This window comes from Sinocyclocheilus rhinocerous, unplaced genomic scaffold (assembly GCF_001515625.1).
Source record: "Sinocyclocheilus rhinocerous isolate Xijiao unplaced genomic scaffold, SAMN03320098_v1.1 scaffold638, whole genome shotgun sequence".
Taxonomy (NCBI): Eukaryota; Metazoa; Chordata; class Actinopteri; order Cypriniformes; family Cyprinidae; genus Sinocyclocheilus; species Sinocyclocheilus rhinocerous.
Window position 1 is genome coordinate 219,066 of NW_015664206.1, and position 18,439 is coordinate 237,504.

At 35.6% G+C, this 18,439-nt stretch overlaps 2 protein-coding genes across 3 annotated transcripts in view; both read left to right on the forward strand.

Moving 5' to 3' along the window:
* The window catches only part of LOC107729987 (interleukin-6 receptor subunit beta-like), a 22,980-nt gene extending 14,746 nt beyond the window's left edge, over positions 1-8,234 (forward strand). The window contains exons 9-15 of the mRNA XM_016540729.1: positions 872-1,063; positions 1,422-1,520; positions 2,855-2,998; positions 3,124-3,252; positions 3,347-3,437; positions 3,663-3,744; positions 5,881-8,234. Coding sequence (XP_016396215.1) covers positions 872-1,063; positions 1,422-1,520; positions 2,855-2,998; positions 3,124-3,252; positions 3,347-3,437; positions 3,663-3,744; positions 5,881-6,339 — 1,196 coding nt within the window. The 3' untranslated portion in view covers positions 6,340-8,234. The remainder of the gene's footprint in view (positions 1-871; positions 1,064-1,421; positions 1,521-2,854; positions 2,999-3,123; positions 3,253-3,346; positions 3,438-3,662; positions 3,745-5,880) is intronic.
* Positions 8,235-9,308: 1,074 nt separating this feature from the next.
* The window catches only part of LOC107729984 (phospholipid phosphatase 2-like), a 26,188-nt gene continuing 17,057 nt past the window's right edge, over positions 9,309-18,439 (forward strand). For both annotated transcript variants that reach the window (XM_016540721.1, XM_016540722.1), the window contains exon 1: positions 9,309-9,610. In XM_016540721.1, coding sequence (XP_016396207.1) covers positions 9,547-9,610 — 64 coding nt within the window. In that variant the 5' untranslated portion in view covers positions 9,309-9,546. The remainder of the gene's footprint in view (positions 9,611-18,439) is intronic.

The following is an 18,439-nucleotide window of genomic DNA, read 5'->3' on the forward strand; positions in this document are numbered from 1 at the left end:
GCTGAACATTTATTTAACCATTGCAAAAGTACATTTCTGACTGAAGTAAATTTGTCATCTCGGTTTTTAGTGTTTATTTAAAATGAGGCACATCTGTTTATTATTTTTTAACTTTTTCACAATTATTTTAATCTCAAAACTGTTTTAGATAGTTCTGCTTTGCTTCTTATACTTTGCTAAAAAAGTGTTGGGTTGTGCTATGCTCTCCCCTACACACTGAAAGACCATGAATGCATTTTCTGCGCTGAACCCCGCGATGAGTTTAACAGATTACAGCTCACTGGAGTGAGCCTGTTTCACGTTTTTATGGACGTTTCATATTTTAACATCTGTAAACAAAGAAATTAAAACTTAAATATTAGTAGTGAAATTTTACAGTTGTACTCTAAAATAAAATGGTTATTTTTTTTTAAATACTTAATTTCTGTCATATTAAACTTTTTATTAAGATTAGGCTTAAAGTAATGTCAGTTGTTTTTTTGATCTCAAATATTTTGGTGGGTCGTGAAATAGATTATACTTGTCTAGGTGGGTCGTGGAATGAAGTCCGCGATTTAAAACATGCGTTGCGTGTTTTGAAGCGTGGGCGCGAATGAGTTGTAATAACAGTGAGGGTCTCAGAGCAATGTCATTATTAAAAGTTTGGGAACCCCTGTGCTAGATAATATAATATAATTATTGTTATTTTTGTTATGTTTTCAAGCAGAATGGAAGACTAAAATCCTGCTAAAAATACAAAGCAACTTCCTTGTGGTTGTTTAATGAAATAGTGCTGCTCTATGGGATATTCTACACAAAGGTTCATAAAAACAACATCATTATCGGAAACCATGCGGTCATTTATCCCAAACTCTCCTGTTTCCTGTCCTAGAAGAACTCCCACCCCCTCAGATTATCAGCGTCACCCCATTGGATGACACTCAAATAAAGATGGAATGGACAGCTGCACTGAACCAATCAGAGAGCGGCTTTGTGGTGCAATGGACTTCTGTGCCTTACAGTGAACCAACTAGTCTGCACTGGGAACATATGAATGAAACTGCAAGAAGTTTTATTCTCACAGGTCTGAAAAATCACTTTCTTTCCTATAGAAAAGGCATTTTTTGTTTTCGCCGGTCGGTATGACAGTGGCCCGTTGGTGTGGATGCACATCGCACAAAAGTTTACAATTAATGACACCATTAATATATTTATTTTTGTCTAATTTTTTTTTTTAATTTTCAATAATAATAAAATAATATTATGATTATTATATATTTTTTGTATTGTTTATTTATTTATTTACTTTTGTATAGTCATATTGTCCTTAGTCGTGCCTGGTTTTTAAGATATTATATTGTAGTCTTTTACTAATAATTATAGTTTAATCATAGAACTACAACAGAAAAGTGTTAGTCCATGTTTGTATGTGTGTGTTTCAGGTCTTCTGCCAGAAATCCCATATAATCTGTCGGTCATGAGTCTGTATGGGCGACAGGCAGGAAGTGACATGTCAGTCATTGCTTTCACACGGGAAGGAGGTCAGATATTACACTGAAAAATATGCATTTATTGGAACTGAAGATGTGGTTGTATTGCAGTAGTATTCATCAGCTCTTTTGCCATAAGCCATGCTCATAAAAATTTAACAAAAAATATCATAATATAGAAACATTATCTGTTGGGGAAACTGGGGCTAGTTGTCACACATGCTACAGTACATCTGTGTATACTATAGCTACAGTACATAAATACTGGTTCTGCTAGAAGGTCTATATTTTTAAATAGACTTAAAAATAGACAAATAATTACCAACAATATATTGCTTATTTAGATTTTAAAATGTATCTACATAACAAAACATAATCAAAAATATTTTTGATTTAGATTTCCTCATTTTTTAAATGCTATTTGTATTTTAAGATTGGATATTAATTGTATTTAAAGTGAAAAAATATTTCAATCTAAATGTACTATAGCAACAGTACATACTGGCGGATCTGCATGTCATAAGTCATAATTTTACTGAAAAGCCATTAAAATACTGTATGTTGTGGAAGATGTGTGTGTGTCTATAAAAGTGTATTATATATTTTTAGATATGCTTTTATATAGTATAACTTACATCATATAAGGTATTAATCTCAAATCACTGTCAATAGACTGCAGGTTCCCATTGTGACAACTTACCCCATAAAATGTGACAACATGCCCCAGTCCCCCCTAAGCATAATTATTTTTTTCTGTATTATTTTATTTTATTTTCTAATAATTTTCTTACCAGTTAAGATATAAAGAAACAAGAAGAAGTTGTTAACTAAAGAAAGGCTGTCAATATAATAATGAATAACAAGCAAACAAACAAAAAATGTGCAGCTGCTCACGGATTTGCATAAAGTTTCAATGTACACACCGATCCAGCTCATGGCAACACCTGTATTTAAATATATATATATATATATACAGTATAACAACATGAACAAGTTTTCATAATTAAAGTTTGTCTGAATATAAAGGCACATTAAAAAAACAGTAGGTAGGAACATTTAAAGGGATAGTTCACCCAAAAATGAAGATTCTGTCATCATTTACTCACCCTTAAGTTGTTCCAAACCTGGATGAATTTCTTGGGGTAACCAAAAAGTTGACAGTAGCCATTTACTTCTATAGTATGGACAAAAATACTATGGACGTCAATGGCTACCGACCGTCAAATCTTTGGTTACCCACATTCTTCAAAACATGCTCTTTTGTGTTCAACAGAAGAAAGAAATTCATACATGTTTGGAACAACTTGCATTTTCATTTTTGGGTGAACTATCCCTTGAATGCTTTCTCATGTGGCTGCAGTGATCGCCGTGCTCCTGTGTTTCAGCGCCCTCTGTCGGCCCAGATATGACAGTGCTGAAGACGTGCAGCAGCGGTGTTGTTCTGAAATGGGACCCTGTTCCTTCAGAGAAACTTCATGGCTTCATCCAGAGCTATACTGTACTGTACAGCATAAATGGCAAAGACAAAAGTAAGATGCAAAAAGCAATGTTGAAATGCTGGAAAGCAATTTTATCAAAGGGGTGGGAATTAAATTAGGGCAAGTAAATGATGAAAGAACTATCATGTTTGAGTTTGACGCCTCATTTTGTGAAGGTGTGAAGGTAGACGCTCATGTTGAACAGATAACTCTCAGTAAACTGACAGAAGGAACCTATAACATCTGCATAATGGCTCATACTGCAGTAGGGGGCGCCGCTGGGCCCTGTCAGATGGTGGTTGTGGGTAAGAATGACACGCCATTTGGATTCATTCTTTTTCAACATTCTTGCCCATATAAACACAGTGTTATCTTTAAACCTGTTGTGTGTGCCCACAGGGCTTGAGGGTGTGCAAGGGATTCCCATACTGCTGTGTGCACTTCTGCTGTGCTTTCTGATTCTAATCATCCCAGTATGCATGAGGGTGAGGTAAGAGAACATGTAAAATTATGATTTAGTTATTAAAGTTATTCAGTTATTAAAATGTGGTTCGTTTTTAGTGGATGTTGATTACTGATAGCATATTTTTTACACTAATGCACTATTTTCTTTTACTTTAAAATTTTTTTATTTTTATTTTCAGTATATGTTTAATATGATATCATGCACTATAACATGCAGTCTTTATAGTCACTGTTTATTGTTGTGTTTTAGGATTAAACGGTGTCTGTGCCCGACTATACCAGACCCTTCAAAAAGCAGCCTGTCCGTCTGGTCCAACACTAAACTGTGTCAGGTAAGATCAAATATAGTTATATATTTATTCAGCCGAGTCAGTGAAATTCATTAAAACCCACATGCTGTTAGGAGGAGGTAAATACACCTCATTGCATCAATAATGCTGTTTTTGGTGACTGAATTGTTTCTCTTGCTGCCTGCTGAGGGAGTTATGTCTGGAAAGATAGTTTTATACTATTTAGATTCCTTTTATTCCATATTATTGCATTCATTTGAATGAATTCTATCAATTTTAAAAATATATGCTCAGTTGGCATAATTAACACCACTACAAACAATTTTGCTCATAATAAAGTTTTATTTAAAGTGAATGCACTTGGTTACCAAGGAGACAACCGTGTCAGAAAAGAGCATGCATGACATGAAATATAGGGAATGTGATGTATAAAAAAAGTAAAATCCTGGTTAAAATATCACTTGTGAAGATAATATTTTTTATTTATTTTTTTCCATTTATACAATTTTATTTATTTATTAATATTATTTTTTTATATTATAATATTTATTTTATACACACACACACACTAATTTCAGTTTATCATTTCAATTAACTTTTTTTTTTTTTGGTTCTATGGTTTTAGTTATGTTTAACTATAAGTATGATATATAATAAAAAAAATTTGCCAGATTGTGCAGCTCTGCAAATAAGCACAGCAAGCCTGGCGTTTTCTTTTTCATTCGCAATCACAGTTTTTATTCAATAATAATAATAATAATTCATTATATTTCAGATGAATGTGTTTTATGAATTGTCATTATATTACATTTTATTTAGATTACTGTGTGTGGATAGTTATGTATATGTATGTGTGTATCTATATATATCTATATATATACAAACAAAATAATAAAGAGTGTGAATACTATTATATTTAAAAATAAAAAGTGAGTAATAAAAAATACAATTATTTTATAGAACACTTAAAAAATACAATGCTAATATTAACATTTAAATTTTTTATTTTTTCCTTTTTTCTTTTTCTTTTATATGAATTTTCAACTAGGGATGTAACGGTATGAAAATTTCTTATCACGATTATAGTGACCAAAATTATCACTGTTATCAGTATTATCACGGTTTTGTTCAAATGTGCTGGAGATGTTCAAAAAGTACCAACACATAAATCACTTCACCAAGTTTTATATTTAAAAATCAACAAACAACAAATAAAATGACTTTTTGTTTGCATAATCATTAAAACAATAATATTACCAATGTTCAAATATCTAATGTAAATGTTCAAATAAAGCTTTGAAAAAGTTTAAATATAAGTCTCTGTAAATCCACTCACTGACAGCAGGTGGTGCTGATGGAAAAGCTGTTTCCCGTAAACTCTGTGAACAAAGCAGCACTGCATTAAAAACACTACTTTATTAGGCATTACATGGAGCGAAGATGAAAACAAAATGCCATCGAACTGTTTCTGAAGACTGTCAGAACCTTCAGAGGTACATTCATATAATTAATTCATTCATATATTCATTTGTAAAATTCCCTTAGTACTCTTTTAAAACCTCCCAGCTTTTCCGCCCTGTTTTCACTCGAAACGAAACTACTCTGCATGCTGTGCGCACGTGAGACTGTTACTTAAAACTGTGCTTTATGCTGGACAGTATTTATTTATCGCGAGTTGTTCAAATCGCGGTAATCTAATACGGTTTTAATGATAATTTAAATATGAAACGGTAATACTAACCGTCCGGAATTTTATCATGATTTATCGTCAAACCGGTAATCGTTACATCCCTATTTTCAACATTTTCAAACCATTTTAAAATCAGCAAGCTTTTATTTTGGCGGGTTTCTGGCAAGTAAGTATATGAGCTGCCGGTTTTAGCGCTGCAAAGTGAGGCACATCAGTGCATGAAATGTTACAGTTTTGCGTTTTGTTCTGAAACTGGCAGCGCATAGCCTAGATTTATGCTTTCAGTTCGAATGGGAATCTTATACCGTATTACAGTTAGTCGATCTAAAATGGTGTTTCTGCATTTTATTTTGGTCGCACATGCGGACCACTTATGTGCACCCCTGTGTGTATGTGTATATATATATATATATATATATATATATACAGTATATATATAAACCACAGCAAGATCAGTTTCATTCAGTTTTCTCTTCAATGTTCAACAGCATAAGCTACCATCCTCGTCCACCTTGAGCTCCTTCATCTCTGTGGGTCAGACTACAATCTATCAGGATTGTGGTGAAAAAGACTACGTCCCTGTCCAGGTGTCCACCTACCACACTCCACGTGACAGCAATGAGCCTGAAGCCAAGACCTACAACAGCACTTCTGCTATAACATACCTGGACCCTAAACTCACACCAGCTCAAGCTTTCCCCACACATTTCCTCAACCAGAGCTACACCAAACCAGACCAAGTCATTCCTGCTGGATATAAAGAAGATCCCCAGCCCTCATCTGATGATCTCTTGTTTGATTCCCTCTTCACCTACAAAAGTAGTCAAGCAGATTTATGCGGCTACATCCACGTGTCCCAGAGCTACGCGCCGGTCATTACGACCGTAGACGCGTACAGGACTCTTGACCTGGATGAGAGTCCGGATTTCCTACCGGCTCGTAAATAACGAGTTTTGCGTCACTGGGGTTTCACAGTCCCACTCTCTCCAGCCCACCAAAACATGAGCCCTCGTATCAACCACCATCTCTGTGTGCTTTCTGATTGACAGATATCTTGTGCAGGGATAGTTGGAATGGCATAAGGCTGGTACATTAAGCTGGGTGCAATTAAAATCAGAAACTTGCCTACTCTGTAAACTGTGTCCAGTGTAGACAGTCGCAGTTAATTATAATAGTTGCACTAGATTTACAATGGTTTCATGGGCAGGTTCAAGAGATTGCATCCAATTGCTGTTCTGCCCAACACTTGAAAATGAATTGTGAACTTTTTCCAAGCAGCCTTTTTATCTGAACACTTCCTGTCAGATCTCGTCTAGGTCAAGGACACCGCATGAGGACCGCTAGTCATCTCCACATGTGACACCTCTCTCACAAAACCACTCTGGTCTCGAGTTAAATGTGCATTAACCACTGATACCCAGTTGCCAAATGCATGGAAAAAATGTGCCGGGTAGGAAAATTTGCTTTCGTTGCATGGAAACTTGGGCTATATTTGCTATTCCTGAGATAAAACAGTGCCATTTTACTGGTGGCATGATATAGCTTGTCTAATTTTTTATTAGCAAATGCTGCTTGAAAAATAAAAAAGTATCCACGTTGTTACTTTCATATTGTGATATTTGGTTTAATATTACATTTTTAATGCATAATTAGTCATCTTAAACCCTCCCATTTCTGTTGACACAATAAATGACAAAGCCCCAGACGAGACACATTCCCCTGGTTACATCATGGACACAGCTTGGAATTATACAGACCTGTTTAACTAAAGAACTGGATTTTGTGTTTTTCAATGTTTTTTTAATTTATTTTTTTATTGTGTATTTCTGATGTAGCACTGCTGCTTGCGTTATACCTGTCATCTCCTGCTTTCTGCTCTGTCCCAGTTTCCTCTGTTGGCCTTTTTGGATATCAGAAAAAACTAAATTCTAACTGGGTTTGGATATCAGGCAAAATGAAATTTTAACTGGTTTTGAATATCAGACAGAATCCATTCTAACTGGTTTTGGATATCAGACAGAACTACAGATTCCAGACAAAACTGGAACCTTTCTAGAAATGTTAGATCCAGTCTTTTTTTTTTATTTTGTCTGGTGAAATGACCACATTTGTGTTGTCAGTCTACAAATGAATGTAAGCTATTTTAGTCTGTGAATCAGACAGACTGGTAACCTGGAAAGCTGTGAAAAACAACATAACCCATCTGATCTGAACTATATATACATTGTTTCATTTCCTAATGAAAAGATTTGAGCAATGCCGTTCCAAAATAATGTCAAAGGTTTATTTTTGTGAACTGTATCTGAAGATAAACCAGATTCTGTGGAAAAGGAAAGGACAGTGAGAGGGACACTCGTCATCGGGAACATTTTGTTGGGAACGCTATGGCTTTGGGCCAGAGTTCACCACCGCTGGTCCATCTTTCCTGCGACTGGAATTCCCGATAAAGTCCCTCTTTGTTTGGACAGAGACGGGCCAGGGCAGTGTCACACACACATCCGGCTCCAGAGAGTTGATCTTTGGCGGCAGGAGTGCAGATCGGCCGTGTGCCAGAGCTGGTGCAGCAATATTTATTGTGGATGAAATGTGCTATTGTTGACAATAGATGGATATTCCCACTGACCTGCCAGAGCCCTGCGGACCGTTAACATGCTTCTTGCATTCCACCATTCCATCGGGAATGTGTTAGCCTGTGAATATGGCTCAAAAAAGGAATGGATTAATGCTTAGCACAATATTTGTCATTCCTGTAGTGATGTTGAGAAACTCAAGGCTCTGTATGTATATATTCTGATAAAGCACATGTTATTGTTGTTTGTCTAATAAAGTGAACAGAAAATCACCTTGTGTTATTGTTATCTCAAGTCACAAAGGTTGATATTTGAAAGTAAACACTGTATATCTTGCTTAATTTGAGAAAATATGTATATATATATAGTTATACCTGTATTGAGCGCTTTGAAATGCCAGCATGTGTTGGACTTTGGTTATATTTACTGATATTTCTTGGGTGGGGTGATTGATCATAGGTAATTTTTCTTTGCACTTTGACTGCTGTGACACTTTGACAGTGGAGATCTTTTGTGCATGGAGAAATGAATGTAAAAATCTCTCTTTTGTATACAAATTTGTTAACTTTGGGTATTTCTGTATTTAACGTCCCTAATGTCAACAGAACAATAGCACAACCTGACAAAACATCCTTGGGAAGAAGGTTCATAAAAGGGCATAATAATTTATTTTGTCCTACAAACTAAAATATCATCCCATTATTGTTATAGCTGTTGTTTTAACTAGTGATCACAATAAAACCACAACTGACATACATACACATTGTGTACGGTTTACTACATAATGAAAGTAAAAGGCTGGATTGTTATCAGGACAATGATGCTTTTCAGATTTAAGTTGCAGTTGAAATATTTTATACCATTTATTCATTATAAATAGCCAAAAATATTGTTACTTATCATTTTTCTGTTAAATTAATGTATAACTGTTTTACTCTTTACATTTCGCCTATAATAAACTGTTCAATGGCAGTTTTGATTGTGACAACTTGCCCCGTCACAAAGGTCAGTGTATTAAATAAACTGCAATTACTATTGTTACATTTTATAAAATATATTGATTTATAAAAAGTTTTCTTGAAATAACTTATAAAGTATATAAAATATATAAATTATAATGGACATCAGATGTAACAATTAAAAAGTGATTATCATTTGTGGATACATTGACGCTAGAAATAACATAAATATTGTCACATTCGTGTTTGCTTGTAGCATAATTCTAGTCTAGTCTGAACGGGTTAATCTTGTGTTATATCTTCAACTACATTGTGTGTGTGTGTGTGTGTGTAAATGAAAGAGAGAGTGCGAGCGCGAGCGCGAGCTAGAACACAGATGACGTCAGCGGTGGGCGTGTACCTGGGCGAGTAAAGTCAGTTCAAACTGTTAGTGGTTCAGTCTTCACGCTCCTCACGCGTCTAGTTCACCCGCGTCCGTGAAATTCAGCAGCGCGAGTGCGGACGCGATACATCATCAGCGCACCTTAACGCAGGTGACAGGACACCCGGAAGAACACGCGCATCGACTATCACACGAGTCACTTGAGTTTCAATCAACCCCAGAAGAGCCGAGCAGATAACAGTCATGTCAGAGCTCAAGAAGAACAAGTTGTTTATGGTGCTGATGGATGTCGTGTGTGTGCTCGTGGGTAAGTCTGATCTTTTGTTACATCTGCATTTCTGTCTTACATGATCTGAGCAGATGATTGTGAAATCCACCTGTGTGTGTGTGTGTGTGTCTGTGTGTCTGTCTGTCTATATAACTCTCTCTCTAAGTTACCCTTAGTGACTGGTGTATATACCGTATGAGGTAAATATTGAGCAATATAATGCCTGAAGTGTTAAATTTATGTCTAGTGTAACGGAGTGTTAACTGATAAGTGACAACTCTGTATGTCGTCCCAGAGCAACAAAAGAAGAAATTACAGAAACATACCAAGGATGTGAACCAAGATTGGGTGGAGAAATCTGACATTGAAAATTATTCTGAATATTGTGTCTCCCTCACTAATGTATATGATGGTTACATCCAGAATAATACCGTGTGCGTGCTTTTTCCCCCCCTTGCATTATTGTGCTAATGGTATGTGAGTATGATAATCATTCAGTACCATGGTACACAGTGGAGTCCAAAAGTCTGGGGTCACTATTGAAAATGCATGTATTTTACATTCTTTTCTAACTTAATACTAACATTTTCATTACGAATTATTTATGGCATGATGATCATGATTTCAGTTGTTCCAAAGAGCATCTTGAGCTTCAGTGGAAGCAAGAAAATCTGTTTGAGTAACAGGAGTGACATGATCAATGTCACTAGTTTGCTTGCTTGTTTAGTAACCAAGAAATACAGCACAATCATTCAGTTTACATCAAAACTAGATTCTTTGTATTACACTGTCTCATCAATCAATAATTTTATCTTCTGATAAAATCATTTATAAATCATTACACCATGGAGCTTTTCATAAGTTCAGAGCTTGTTCACACATGCAGTGCTTTATTGGACAGTCTTACAAAAGAACTGGCACTCTTTATTTCCATAATGATTAGTTCAGATGTAGCAATCATAACTCTGGATGACGTTCTCCTTACTTTTTCACACTTCTACCTTTCAAATGTTCTCTATGCTGGTATATCTTTGACTTGAACTGTTTGTTGTGAAGATTCTGCTTTATATTTCCCCACTAACCATTATGAGGCAGCACATAATAACACCTGTAATATTACACCGGTGAATTGAACCATGCAAGCATTATCTGATGCACTCAGCTGTATCCTCTGAAGCATAAATCATCACAGTAACAATGGCGACCTTTAGGAGTGTCTCCTTCAATGCACGATTACAGCTGAGGTGAACAATGCCTTCTACATACTGCAGCTCAAACAGTATATGCTCCAGTTCATCTGTGTGGTCTGTCCAGATGACTCAGCACAGAGTGAAGAACATTTGTAAATCAGTCTCACTTGGTTCACTTTAGTGTGAGTCAGATTTACATCCGGGAAGTGTTCATTAACCACTGCTGATGCAGCAAACTCTGACAGATGAGGACAGATGAGTCTCAAAGTCATGATATCAGTGCCAGGGTTGGTGTGTTGGGATCTGTTCAGTTAAAGCAATAGTTCACGTGAAAATGGCGATTCTGTCATCATTTGCGTTCAAATATGACAAAAAAGAACAATAATAGCACTGTAAATATAGCCGTGTGACTTATGTACAATATTGCAAGTGTTCGCAAGAATCCTTTTGATAGGTTTAACTATGGCAAATGGTTAGATTTTCAGTCTGTTCCTCACACAAAGCGAACAAAATGCTTCAAAGGACTCGAATTGCGTGAACTGCTTTTATACAGAGTGCAACAGTGTCTGTCCACTTTTCAGCGACCTTGGTTCTGGAAGTATTTTTGCCATCCTTTTCAACGGGGGTTTTAAAAAAAGTCATTGTTAAAGAGTTATAAGCACTAAACTAACCAGCTACAAGGTGAATCACAACGTTGCAAACTTTGACTTGAAGCAGAAAACTTGAAAATCAGACAAAGGTACAAGACTATGGCTTTAATGAAGGAAAGAACTACAATGCAGCACGCAAATTACATATATTAAAAATGCTAGAGAAATATATAAAACTATTGAATTAAAGGGATAGTTCATCCAAAAATGAAAATTCTCTCATCATGTATTCACCCTCATGTTGTTCCAAACCTGTACGAGTTTATTCTTCTGTAGAACACAAAAGAAGATATTTTGAAGAATGTTGTAACAAGCCGCTGACGGTAGCCATTTACTTCCATAGTATGGAAAAAAAAATATGAAAGTCAATGGCTACCATTAACTGTTCATTTTTGGGTGAACTATCCCATTAAAGATGCTGTATTATATATAGAAACAAGATATTTTATATTTATTGCAAAATGTGCATATATATGAAAATATTTAAGTAGTTGAGAGCGTAGTGAGAGACTAAGATTTCTGGAACTAATGATTTATTTTAATGTGATTTTGCTCATTGTGGCACTCTGATTGGTGCAGAATTTTGTTTTTTAATAAGAAAATTCTCTCATCATGTATTCACCCTCATGTTGTTCCAAACCTGTACGAGTTTTTTCTTCTGTAGAACACAAAAGAAGATATTTTGAAGAATGTTGTAACAAGCCGCTGACGGTAGCCATTGACTTCCATAGTATGAAAAAAAAATATGGAAGTCAATGGCTACCATTAACTGTTCATTTTTGGGTGAACTATCCCATTAAAGATGCTGTATTATATATAGAAACAAGATATTTTATGTTTATTGCAAAATGTGCGCATATATGAAAATATTTAAGTAGTTGAGAGCGTAGTGAGAGACTAAGATTTCTGGAACTAATGATTTATTTTAATGTGATTTTGCTCATTGTGGCACTCTGATTGGTGCAGAATTTTGTTTTTTAATAATTCCAAATGAATATTTAAAAAAAAAAAGTTGAACAGCGTTTTTCCTGGCTCGAAATGAAGCGGAATTGGTACCGTCCTGATCATATGCACACATTGTACCCACCCTTCAACTGGCTTTTTGTTTTTTTAGGTGTTCTAATAATTAGATGATTGAAGAAAATGACAATTATAAAGTTTATAAAAAGCTGATAAATTTGACAAAAACACCTGTTGAACATTAAATTAAAAAAATGACAGCTAAAAGGGGGCCTTTTATATTTAGATGATTGAAGAAAATGACAATTATAACGTTTATAAAAAGCTAATACATTTTACAAAAACAAACTAAATTAAATTAAAATACAACATGACAGCTAAAAGGGGCCCTTTTATACTAAGCTAATTGTTGCACCTGATTAATATTCCTCAAGTAAACATTCTTTATCATTATGAAAATACCCCACATTTCATGAAAATCACATACAAACCATATACTATAGTAATCGCGCGTATATTAGCTTCATGTAGAAACGTTTCTCTGGGTTTGTTGTGGACGGAACAGAATGAAGAAGTTTAATGGAACCTTGTCTTCGGAAGAGACCGGATGGGTTATGAACGCATAATATGAGTGACATATCGACAGCGGCACAAAATTAAACTGAGGCGGCCACCTCATAATTCTCTATTGCAGGAAAAAAGAAGAAAATGACAATTATAAAGTTTATAAAAAGCTGATAAATTTGACAAAAACACCTGTTGAACATTAAATTAAAATACAACATGACAGCTAAAAGGGGCCCTCTTATACTAAGCTAATTGTTACACCTGATTAATATTCCTCAAGTAAACATTCTTTATCGTTATGAAAATACCCCACATTTCATGAAAATCACGTGTAGTAATCGCGCGTATATTAGCTTCATGTAGAAACGTTTCTCTGGGTTTGTTGTGGACGGAACAGAAGGAAGAAGTTTAATGGAACCTTGTCTTCGGAAGAGACCGGATGGGTTATGAACGCATAATATGAGTGACATATCGACAGCGGCACAAAATTAAACTGAGGCGGCCACCTCATAATTCTCTATTGCAGGAAAAAAAACCCTGTTGAAATAATGCAGACTGACGGCTTCAACAAAAGCATATACCATCGATTAACAACCTTGTAGCTCACAGAAGGTATGTCTTTAATGGTAAGTTATTGTTAAAATGTAATTCCCATGCAGAGAAAATGTATGTGATTTTTTTTTTTTTTTTTTCCAGAACCATACTGCTGCAGTTTGGCCTTTTATTTTTATTTTTTATTTATTTATGTATTTCTTTTATTTGAATGAATGGCAACAAAATTTAAATTTTTGGCTGAACTTTTACCTTAAAATAAATGTAAACAAGGCAAATGTCCATATGGAGAGCAGATATTGACCGTGTGAATGATATTTCCTGGCAGTGTGGGTGTGGCCTACAGGTAAAGCCCACCTGTGCCTTTCAGTGGGAAGACAAACTCAAACAAAGTGGGCCGAAGCAATGAATCCCATGCTTGTGTTGGTCGAACCCGGTCTCATGAAAATGCGTATAAATAGTATGCCAAATAAAAATGAAAACTCGTGGTATTGGTACGAAAAAATTGACTTTGGCGTGCATATGATACGCATGTGTTTGGCGTGCATATAATACGCAGTTTTCGCGTGCATATTATACGAAATTTGTTGGCGTGCATATGATATGCAGTTTTTGTTTACATACACTCTAAAAATGCTGGGTTGTTTCAACCCAACTTTGGGTCAAATATGGACTAACCCAACCGTTGGGTAAAATTTTTACATTACATTTTTAACCCAAAAGTTGGGTTAGTCCATATTTGACCCAAAGTTGGGTTGAAACAACCCAGCATTTTTTAGAGTGTATGATACGCATCTACCCCACAACCCTAAACCTACCCATCGCGTATCATATACACGCCAAAGTCCATTTTTGCGTATCAATACCTCGAGTTTTCGTTTTTATTTGGCGTACTATTTATACGCACCTTCATGAGATCGGGTGTTTGTCTGTGCGTTCTTGCAGTGCTGTTTGCATCTGTAAATGTGCTGCGACGCTGCGTGTCAAGGCTTGCTGTAGAATCAGGTCTGTGCAAGTTCAGCTTCGGGAAAGTCTCACGCTATTCTCTGCTGTCAACACCAGAGAAGGACTGCTCATCCCCATTTACACGTCTTTCCAGACGATTGCAAATATTTGTGCATGTGTCTGGTTATCCGGACTGGCCAATGGGGCAGAGGGGGAGAATTAGTGTGCAGTTTAATGCAAAAACTCCTCATATACTTAGATTGAAGTAGGGCTGCATAATTAATAGAAATAAAATTGTGATATGGCTTAGTGAGATTTAATTAAATCAGTAAATGTGCTGCTTGTTTCAGAGTGAAGCGAGCAGCTTGTGATCCAGTGTTTTCAGTGTCTCAGATGGACATAAAACTATCGTCCCAAATTTAAAATAAGAAGTACTTACAAACCATACAGTTTTCCACCAAAATAAAAGCTTTACCATTTCAAAAATTAAGAAATTAAGACAGCAATAATACTGGTATTGTAATTTTACCGTACTGTAAAAAAAAAATTCTTAATTAAAATAAAATGTATCTTTTTTACAGTGAAATAGTAATAATATTATTTCTTGTTTTATTATTCCATATAATAATGATAATTATTATTACATAAAATATTAAAACAACAAAAAAGTTAATATTGATGTATAATTACAAAATTTTTTGCCAAATTGTGCAGCCCTACAAACAAACACAGAAGACCTGGTGTGAGTTTTTTTTTTTTTAATCTACATCCCTAAATCCCCAAATCATGCATCCATAGATCTGAGCCAAATATTTGAGGCTGGACTATTAAATTGCTGATAATTGCTGAAATAGGAGATGTATGTGGAACTTTCTCCCTTCAGATCAGAAGGATATTGTTCATTTTTGGCTGCAAAATTGATTTGTAGCCCAGCTCAGGTGCTAATATTCCATGATTATGGTTTATCTCTGCTAGACCAGCCTTTCGAGACTAGTTCACGGCTCATTGGTAGGCCTTTGTGCGGTTTGGTAGTGGAAAATCTGCAGCGGTTGGATTGGCAGTTTGCATTGTTTGTGACATTTGAGTAAATCCTCAGACGTCCACACCCCTCAGAACCTCATACACGCACATCAGTGGCTGTAGAAACATTTCAAAGCTCTTCATACTGAAACTGGAAGACAAAAGATCAGATTTCAAATCCTGAATGTTCCATTAACGCTTCACTCTTAAAAATAAAGCGGGTTTTCACTGCGATGTAATAGGAGAACCATTTTTGGTTCCCCAAAGAACCTTTCAGTGAATAGTTCTTAAAAACACTATATTTTTTTCTACTATAAAGGAATGGAAAGATTCCATGGATGTAAAAGGTTCTTCATGGAACCATAGATGCCAATAAAGAAGCTTTATTTTTAAGAGAGGTGTGCAGGGATTTATGGCAGTGAAGCTTCATCTATATGGCTTGATGTCCTCTTTTCTTTGATGCATCAGCAGTTTTTGTGTTTAGCTCATAAAGTCCTTCACTGGATGCACAGGATTGAGTCTCTGCTCTTGCCTTTCCGTTTCTTATGTCCCATGATTCCCATGACTTATTGGAAATGTTCCATCTACTTGAAGTATGTATAGAATTCACAAACATCCAAGCCTCCTTGAAAAATGCTAATTACAGGATTTCCTCAAACTATCTGGACTATAGAGTTGGATTAGAAGAAAATCTACTCTCATGTTGTTCCAAATCTGGGTGACTTTGCTTTGAAATATCTTGTTCTGCTGGAGAAAGAAGGTCGTTTAGAATTTTGGAATGACATGAGAATAAATAATGACTACATTTTCACTTCTGGTCCCTTTAATACTTTAAAAAATGTAATGTTCAGACGTGATCTGGACCTGGCAAGGTTTGCGTTCCTCCAAAACTCTTCCGTTTGCCTCAGATACACCCTGTGAATATCTGTGAGAAAGGTCTGTTTGTGATGGTCCAGTACAAGTTGTCATCAGCATATTGAATCAAATATTTAGTTTTATTTTATACGCACGAGGCTGAGCAGTGAGGACGAGCTCCTAACATTTGATTTGGAGTGTTTTGTTCTTCTCTCTCTGAATTAGTTTGGGACGGCCCGGCCAGATAACATCGGAAAACATGCCAAACTGATTTAACCAAATCCTCTGATTTTAAGAGAAGCTGTTGTGCTGGCGCTTAGAGGCTCCGTCTTTAATTCTTATCAGATGCTTTCCTTCCTTTATTTTTAAGCCATGCTTCAATTTCCCCTCCTACATCTGTGCAAGTCTGTCAGATCGCTTCATATTCTTCACAGATGCCCATATTTCCTTGTTTAAATGTTCAAGCAATTACGTATGTTTGTGGGCAAAAAAACGACAAATGATAAAATAATAGTACATACTAGAAGGCTTCTGGTTTTTCGTGTCACGCAGCTCAGTGGCTCCATTCCAAATTTTGCAAACTATCTATACTATATTAAGCATGCACAATTAAGATTCCCACATCATAGTATGTTAAAAATAGCATGTCAAAGGTGCTCAGATGGTGTATGATGTCCATATTTTTGAAGTTTGCATCCATGCATGCTTTTTGAAACCATTTTTTTTTCTTTGCACTAACGAATCGTACGCAGTAAGACCAGGAACAGGTGTTAAGGATGTAAATAGTCAGTTCTGATTACATGAAAAATACAAGGCCTCCAAGCTCAAAAGTTTGAGGTTGGTAACCTTTTTAAATGCTTTGCTCTTATGCTCAACAAGGCTGCATTTATTTGATTAAGAAACAGTATAAACATTAATTTTGTTAAATATTATTACAATTTAAAATAAATGTTTCATATTTAAATATATTGTAAAATGTAATTTATTTCTGTGAATCAAAGCTGAATTTTCAGCATCATTACTCCAGTCTTCAGTGTCACATGATCCTTCAGAAATCATTCTAATATGCTGATTTGCTGCCAATAAATTTCTGATTATTATTAATTTTGAAAACATTTGTGCTGCTTCATATTTTTGTGTAAACCTTGATGCATTTATTTTTTCAGGATTATTTGATGAATATAAAGCTCAAAAGGACAGCATTTACTTGAAATTGCAGTCTTTTGAAATAATATATTGTTTTTACTGTCACTTTTGATCAATGCATCATAATGCATATTTGCTGAATAAAAGCGTCAATTAAAAAAAAAAAACTTACTGACCCCCAACTTTTAATGTTTTAACTTTTAGTGTTTAAACTTAAGTAAAAGTACATTTGAAAGTGATGAATTTAGTTAGATGTGAACTTGCTAACAAAGCTAATGTGAACAGTTCATAGCAAAGGGGTTTGTGATCTCAAGATGTGGCCGTATCTCTCAAATACTACAAACTCCCTGCTAAAAGAACTGATTAAATTAGCTTAAGCTGGTTTACAAGTATTACCTGGTTTATAGCCTGACCAAACTGATGTTTAGCTAGTCAGACAACTTGTTTCTCAGGCTAATAAATGGCCAAAACTATTTTAAAACTAGCCAACCAGACCAGCCAGACCAGCTTATGCTGACATCACAGAAGTACATACTTGAATGTGTAGTTTAGAATGCATTAGTAGGCTGTGTTTTAGGGTTAAAAGAATCTGTGTTTGTGTGTGTGTGTGTGTGTGTGTGTGTGTGTGTGTGTTGTTTAGTAGAGTGAATGAATCTGATAATCAGGTCTGTCTTCACTATGTTGAACATTCAGAATGCATGAAACAAAACCACAGACCACATGAAAGACGGAACGAGGGATCAGAAGAGAGCAGGAGAGATGTGGGTGGTGATATTTGGAGATGAGGGAAAGAAAGAAAGAAAAAGAAAGGAACAGGCTGAGGTAAGGAGGGAAAGAAAGGAGGATTGGAAGAGGGAAGGGGTCTGTCCTGTCCTGTGTGGATTAGATGTGTCAGGTTTAACGCCAAGTTCTGTGAGCACATACCACTGAGTATTACTCACACACACACACACACACACACACACACACACACACTCTCACGC